At 58.3% G+C, this 7,736-nt stretch overlaps 1 protein-coding gene across 2 annotated transcripts; it reads left to right on the forward strand.

Annotated features, from left to right (window-relative positions):
• The first annotated feature begins 102 nt into the window (after window positions 1–102).
• Window positions 103–5,426, forward strand: TMEM129 (transmembrane protein 129, E3 ubiquitin ligase). Of its 2 annotated transcripts, XM_008018150.3 has the most exons (4): window positions 103–426; window positions 2,463–2,922; window positions 3,411–3,570; window positions 3,651–5,426. In XM_008018150.3, the coding sequence occupies exons 1-4, from the start codon at window positions 222–224 to the stop codon at window positions 3,897–3,899; spliced, it is 1,074 nt and encodes a 357-aa protein (XP_008016341.1). In that variant the 5' UTR covers window positions 103–221; the 3' UTR covers window positions 3,900–5,426. The 2 variants fall into 2 exon arrangements, with proteins under 2 accessions (XP_008016341.1, XP_008016342.1); XM_008018151.3 differs by lacking the exon at window positions 3,411–3,570 and having other exon boundaries at window positions 119–426; window positions 3,651–4,054.
• The last annotated feature ends 2,310 nt before the right edge of the window (window positions 5,427–7,736 follow it).

Consider the following 7,736-nt stretch of genomic DNA (forward strand, 5'->3'; position numbering starts at 1 on the left):
CCGCCTCCAGGGCGGGCCCTGAAGAGAGGCCGCACCCTCACGGGGACTGCATCTCCCAGAGCGCCCCGCGGGCGGCCGGGCGGCGGGACTCCATCTCCTAGAGTGCCCCGCGGGCGGCCGGGCGGCGGCTGCCGCAACCGACAGGTCGGGGTCTGGGCGCTGCGGCCTCTTCCCCGCGCCGGGGGCCGGTCCTCGCCGCACAGCTTCCCGGCGGCGGCGCGATGGACAGCCCCGAGGTGACCTTCACTCTCGCCTATCTGGTGTTCGCCGTGTGCTTTGTGTTCACGCCTAACGAGTTCCACGCGGCGGGGCTCACGGTGCAGAACCTGCTGTCGGGCTGGCTGGGCAGCGAGGACGCCGCCTTCGTGCCCTTCCACTTGCGCCGCACGGCCGCCACGCTGTTGTGCCACTCGCTGCTGCCGCTCGGTGAGGCTGCTCTGGCCGGCCAGCCGCGTCCTCTCCTGCGCAGGGCTTGCTGGGAGGTCAGGAGGAGGCCTCCACCAGCTCGCCGAGGCCCCGAAAGCGCCTGGGCGCAGCTGGGGAGAGGCGCCGGTCCTCATCCAGAGGGACCGCGGCGTGGGCTGAGCGCGCTTAGGGGCGCCGCCGGCGCTGGCTTGCAGGTGACGGGAACCCAAGTACAGAACCTTGGGCAGGGGATGCCCCGGCTCACCAAGTCCTGAACCGTCACATGCCTGGGGGTTCCAAGGCCAAGCAGCTTTGCTTGTCGTGGTTGCGGGCAGTGGCCAGGAGAAGGCAACTGTTGATTGAGTCCAACAGAAGGGGTCGGAGGGACTGTGTGGAGGGTAGCATTGCTGTAGGCCTTGGAAGGTGGGTGTGGAGAGAACGGGCGGATTTGGAGGCAGTTCCAGTTTGGGGGCGCCAGGGGGCAGAGGCTGAGGAGGGCCTCTGTGCAGGTGGGACCCTCAGAGTTGTCCGGGGGGTGTTGGGCTGGGCCCCAGGTGGTAACTGGGGCTCTGGAAGGTCCCCGTCTCAGCCGGTTGGATGACAGACAGGTGGGAGATGGGGGGTGCAGTGGCTGGAAAGGGATTTCAAGGGGGGACCTCTGGAGGACACGGGGGCAGACGCAGCTCTGGGAGGACAAATGACCAGTGGCTGGCCAGGTCTGCCGCTCTGGGGAAACAAGAGGGGTGACCCTCCACATCCCGGTGTGAGCATGCAGCTGCCCGGGCCTGGGGGAGCTGGAGGCAGGTGTGGGGTGGAGACGCCCAGGCCTGCCTCATGGAGAGGGTGGGCTGGGGGCCCACTTGGGAGATGGATGGGGCTGAGTGGGGCTAGGGCCCTGACCAGGCCGCTTTCGAGGGCTACTGGGTGGGTTTCTGTATCCCTTCCAACTGCACCCTCCCCAGACGCCTGTGAGGGACCACAAGTGAATCATGGCGGCCACACCTGGAGCAGACAGCACAGCTGACCTCACAGCTGGATGTCAAGCTCTTTTTATTTTTAACTTAGTTTGAAAGCTTTCAAGCTTTATTAGCTATTAGTTACCTATTTATTTATTTATTTATTTATTTTGAGACGGAGTCTTACTCTGTCGCCCAGGCTGGAGTGCAGTGGCCCGATCTTGGCTCACTGCAACTTCATCTCCTGGGTTCACACCATTCTCCTGCCTCAGCCTCCTGAGTAGCTGGGACTACAGGCGCCCGCCACCACGTCCGGCTAATTTTTTTGTATTTTTTAGTAGAGACGGGGTTTCACTGTGTTAGCCAGGATGGTGTCAATCTCCTGACCTTGTGATCCGCCCGCCTCGGCCTCCCAAAGTGCTGGGATTACAGGCGTGAGCCACCATGCCCAGCCCCTGGTAACCTGTTGTTATATGTCACGTTACCTTGAAATGCCGTGACTGGGCCAACTCCAAATGTGGACTATTACTTTTTGCCAACTGGAACCTGCTAGTGCAACTCCTCACCGTCTCCATTGCTTATTTGGACCTTCAAATTGTCCCCGATCTGGCCAGCAGGGCTCTGAAGCTGGCCTTGTGTCCTCTGGACGCGTCCCATCATTCTTTGGCGCTTGCTTGCTTTCTCGCACACAACTTCTCAGCTCTGGGATGGGCCGCGTTTGACCAGCCTTCTCAGAGCCAGTGAGATTGAGAGACTGAGATCCTGTCCAGGCAGCTGCCCTGGGCAGGCCAGGGGTCAGCTCTGCCTGAGGGGACACTTCATTGTGTTTATTTTTCTCTTTCTAGGCTTTTGTAGTTTTTTCAATATTTACATATTGTATGAAACTAAAGCAGCAAATTAAAAACCTTTTCCCCTAATATATCCTGCCATTGCCACAGGCAGGGACAGAGTGGGCCGGCTAGGGAAGTGCAGAGTGGGTAAAACCCACTTACCCTGGGAGCTGACCCTGGAACCCGGGCAGAGGGCCAGGCCCAGGGCTGTGTGGGGGTGGACGGCGGCCTGGCACCCACTTTCTCCTAAGGCTCACCCTGTCCTTTGCAGGCTACTATGTGGGCATGTGCCTTGCGGCTTCAGAAAAGCGGTTCCACTCCCCCGCCTGGCGGCTCTTCTTGCTGCTGGCCGTGACCCTCCCCTCTGTCGCCTGCATCCTGATCTACTACTGGTCCCGTGGCCGGTGGGCCCGCCACCCACTGGCACGCACCCTGGCACTCTATGCCCTCCCACAGTCGGGCTGGCAGGCTGTTGCCTCCTCCATCAACACTGAGTTCCGGCGGATTGACAAGTTTGCCACCGGTGCACCAGGTGCCCGTGTGATTGTGACAGACGTGTGGGTGATGAAGGTGACCACCTACCGAGTGCATGTGGCCCAGCAGCAGGACGTGCACCTGACTGTGACGGAGTCTCGGCAGCACGAGCTCTCGCCAGACTCGAACCTGCCCGTGCAGCTCCTCACCATCCGTGTGGCCAGCGCCAACCCTGCCGTGCAGGCCTTTGACATCCGGTAAGAGTGTGGTGCCTGCGGGGGTGCAGAGGGGGTGCAGAGGGCGCGCGGCAGGCCAGAGCCAGGCTCTGGTGCCATGACCCCTGGGAGGTGCTAGGCGTAGCCGGTGTGGACTCCAGCACTCCTGGACTTGTGTGACACCAGGCAAGGTGTCCACGAGACACCCGTCACTGAGCCCTCCCTCATAGCCCTCCTTCGGGCCCCCCTGCACTGTTGGCCTCCCCTTCCACTCTCCCTGGAGTCGTCTCCCCCAGATTCTTGGCTGCACTCAGGACAGTGCAGCCCTCAGGCTGGACAGCTGCCTTGCTCCTAGGTCTGCCCCATGCCCAGGTTGGGCCGTCTGGCACTGGGTCCCTGGGCTCTGGCCTTAGGGCCATCTCTCCTGGTTGGTCCTGGTGCGACAGCTGCCCTGTCACTCCTTGGGGTATGGCCTCCATCTCCCCCTCCCTTCGCCCTGCAGAGGGCCCCAGCAGCTCTCCTCCCTGCAGGCTGAACTCCACTGAGTACGGGGAGCTCTGCGAGAAACTCCGGGCACCCATCCGCAGGGCAGCCCACGTGGTCATCCACCAGAGCCTGGGCGACCTGTTCCTGGAGACATTTGCCTCCCTGGTAGAGGTCAACCCGGCCTACTCAGTGCCCAGCAGCCAGGTGGGGGCCTGGGCCAGGTGGATGGGTGGGTGCCCACAGGTGTCTGCCTGGGCTCCTGGTGACGCTCCACCTGCCCGCAGGAGCTGGAGGCCTGCATAGGCTGCATGCAGACGCGTGCCAGCGTGAAGCTGGTGAAGACCTGTCAGGAGGCAGCCGCAGGCGAGTGCCAGCAGTGTTACTGCCGCCCCATGTGGTGCCTCACCTGCATGGGCAAGTGGTTCGCCAGCCGCCAGGACCCCCTGCGCCCTGACACCTGGCTGGCCAGCCGCGTGCCCTGCCCCACCTGCCGCGCACGCTTCTGCATCCTGGATGTGTGCACCGTGCGCTGAGTGGGCTGGGGCCTTGAGGTGACTCTGTGTCCCCCCAGCCACGGGGCGGGGAAGGGGGTGGCTGGGCCTCCTGGCTGGTAAAGGGCTCTACTTAAAGCACATGATCTGGAGCAACTCACCTCTGCCCTGGGTCTGCAGAAGGCTGAGGACTTTTGGTTAAAAGCAATCCTCATGAAAACACCCCACCCTGCTTGGCAGCCAGGGTACGAGTCCTGGGTACCTCCTCTTCGCCTCCCTTCTGCCCCCTTCCTGCTGCTGGGGGCAGATCCTGCACACACAGAACACAGCGTTTGTCCCCGAGCCATTCCCTGGAGACCCTGGGTCTACCCCAGGTGGTCGTCACCTGGGCCATTTGCCTTACTTCCCTGGAGCACACCCGCCCTCAGTTACATGCCAGACCCAGATCTGCATTCTCCTGCCCTGTCCTAGAGCTGGCCCCTGGCTGCCTGGAGAACCCTGGGTAGGTCCCAAGGGTGGGATAGAGAAGAGGGCACCGCTGTGGTGTGGGAGCAGTCCTGGGGCTTCCTGGTGGCTGTGGCCAGTTGAGGGCCATTCCTGGGTGGGGTGGCAATGGAAGGACAGGTCAGAGTGCCCTCATTTGTGGGGCTGCCCCTCAGGGGTTCTCATCCTGTCCTTGGTGCCTTCTGCTGCCCAACAAGTCCAGGGAAGGCCGAGGCCTCAGTCTCCTGGGTAGGGGTGGGGGTTGAGGACCAAAGTGCCATAGTGACATCCAGAACACAAGTCCACCAGGGTCCAGCACAGGCTGCCCACTCCCCCAGGGTCCCCCAGGCTCAGAAGGGGGTGCACGCCCCATGTGGTCAAGGCTCTGGTGGGTGTCTTGCCCAGTTCCTGTTGGTTCAAGGGGAGGGGAGACGTTGGCCAGGCCCCAGGCACAGCCCTGACACAGCCGTGGCTACTGGAGGGGCCCCACACCTGCGGCCCCAAAGCCCCTGGGCTTGGCTGTTTCAGGCAGTGGTGATGGACTCAGGTGGCCTGACCCTTGGGATTTGGGAGGCTTCCTGGAACACTCAGCAGGTGGAGGCAGCAGGGGCCGTGGCTGGGAGCCAGACCTACCCTTGATCCTGAGTTTTTGTTTTTTTTTTTTTTTTTAAGATGGAGTCTCGCTCTGTTGCCCAGGCTGGAGTGCAGTGGCGCCATCTCGGCTCACTGCAAGCTCCGCCTCCCGGGTTCACCCCATTCTGCCTCAGCCTCCTGAGTAGCTGGGACTACAGGTGCCCGCCACCGTGCCTGGCTAATTTTTTGCATTTTTAGTAGAGATGGGGTTTCACCGTGTTAGCCAGGATGGTCTCGATCTCCTGACCTCGTGATCTGCCCGCCTTGGCCTCCCAAAGTGCTGGGATTACAGGTGTGAGCCACCGCACCCGGCTGGTCCTGAGTTTTAAGGGCTGCCAAAGAGGGGCAGTGGGTTGGGGTTGTTTTTACTACAAAAGAAGTAACTTAGTTTTATAAAGACAAACCTATTGTAGCCAAATGACACCATATTTAATAAAATGTACTCTGAAGTGATGTACTGTGTTTTGTGTGGCCCGATATTAAAACCAAACTTTTGTCATAGTTGGAGAATGGCCTGGGGGTGATGGAGAAGCCACCTTAGAGGTGGAATTGTGCGCATGGCGTGCTTTGCTCAGAATAAGGAGGAAAAAACCCTTTGGTTGGGAGGCGGGTACAGTAGGAACCTTCTCTGATTTCTAGTTTGAGGACTCTGGGGTCTTGACAACCCCCAACCCAGGGCCATCTGCAGGAGCAGGGCAGGAGGGGCAGAAACACATCCTGGGGGAAGTCACTGTGTGGTCGCCACTCTGGCTCCTTCCAGATTCAGGAACTGACGTGCGGACACGTGGGTAGCCAAGGAGCAAGCAGCCTTTCCGGTTCACTTATGTTTGCAGCTGCCTCCTGTGAGGACACGAGGCTGTCTCTACTGACCTCACTGTGGGTCAGGGTGGCCCAGCAATTGCCAGCTGAGCACCTAGGGCAGACAAGGCGGCACCCGGGGTTCCCCACAGCACTGGGACCTCAGGTGATCACCCCAGCAACTGGACAGTGAGTGCTTGCTGCCGTTTTCCCCATTCTGCTTCTCGACTCACAGGACAGTTCTTGGGGAAATAGTACACGTAATCCTGTTGAAAGATATGACAGTGGGCTCTAGTTTCCTGCGCTCCGAGTGTCTTCAGATTCTTTCCAGTGTGGTGCTTTCACTAGCATTCTTTTGCATACACAACCAGGCACTGCTTTAACCAACGACAGAGACCAGTGAGCATCTACTGAGGGGCTGTTACAGACCCTGACTGTGCCAGGCCCTAGGGCTCCCAGGCACTTGGACTCTTTGGCTCTGTGCTGTTAACTTAGAGGAGACTTTATTTCTTCTGAAAAGTTACAGCCTGATGATGAGAATCGCTTGAACCCGGATAGCAGAGGTTGCAGTGAGCCGAGACTCCACTCCACTCCAGCCTGGGCGACAGAGTGAGACTGTCTCAAAAAAATAAGTTACAGCCTGCAAGGTGGCCATCCCTCAGACTGGAAAGCACAGCCTTCGGCCAAGACCAGAGACGGGCACTTCAGAGGAGGAGGAGGGGTTGGGGCAGGAGCTTTATGCTGAATGGGTTGGCTAAACATGCATATTCAGCAGGTGACAGAAGGATCTATGAATATTCATGAAGGCAGTCCTGACGCTTGCATCCTGAGCAAACATAATCCACATTCACTTTGGGGTGGAGACTTAACATTTAAATGTATTATGAGGTTCTACACAGGCCAGAAGTGGTCCATCACTGTGGGCTCTTATCTGGACCAAGTTACTGAAATCAGTCGCTTGCTCAATGAAACCTGTAGTTCCAATGAAACCTGTAGTTATAGCTAGTGGAATAGGGGCTGGGGGATCAGTTGGCATCTGGTGGAACTGCAAATTGGTTTTTATTGTTTTGAGACAGGGTCTCACTCTGTTGCCCAGGCTGGAGTGCAGTGGCACCATCTGGGCTCACTGCAGCCTTGACCTCCCAGGTTCAAGCAATCCTACTTCAGCCTCCTAGTAGCTGGGATCACAGGCACATACCACTACAGCTGGCTACTTTTTTTTGATTTTTAGTAAAGAAGTCTTGCTATGTTGCCCAGGCTGGTCTTGAATTCCTGAGCTCAAGCGATCCTCTCACCTTAGCTTCCCAAAGTGCTGGGATTACAGGTGTGAGCCACAGTGCCTAGCCTTTTTAAGTTTTTTGTAAGACAGGGTCTCGCTGTTGCCCAGGCTGGTCTTAAACTCTGGACCTGAAGCAATCCTCTGGCTTCAGCCTCCCAAAGAGTTGGGATCACAGGCATGAGTCATCATCTCAGCCACTGCACTGTTTCAATACTGCTTATCTCAAGGCCAGTGCTTGTTGAGCTACTAAGAGGAAAAGAAAAGCAGTGTGACAGTAAGAATATAGTTTAAATGTAGGGTGTGTGACTTAACCCTTGCCTGGCATGACCTTAGGTCCTATTCATAATTTGGTATCTTATTGCCACTGGTGTCCCACTGACCACAAGGGGGTCCATTCAGTTGTTGGGGGCTTAGGATTTTAATTTTTTTTGAGAGTTTTGCTCTTGTTGCCCAGGCTAGAGTGCAGTGGCATGATCTTGACCCACCACCTCCCAGGTTCAAATGATTCTCCTGCCTCAGCCTCCCGAGTAGCTAGGATTACAGGCATGCGCCACCACGCCAGGCTAATTTTGTATTTTTAGTAGAGACGGGGTTTCTCCATGTTGGTCAGGCTGGTCTCAAACTCCCGACCTCAGATGATCCTCCCACCTTGGTCTCCCAAAGTGTTGGGATTACCAGCGTGAGCC

This window comes from Chlorocebus sabaeus, chromosome 27 (assembly GCF_047675955.1).
Source record: "Chlorocebus sabaeus isolate Y175 chromosome 27, mChlSab1.0.hap1, whole genome shotgun sequence".
NCBI lineage: Eukaryota > Metazoa > Chordata > Mammalia > Primates > Cercopithecidae > Chlorocebus > Chlorocebus sabaeus.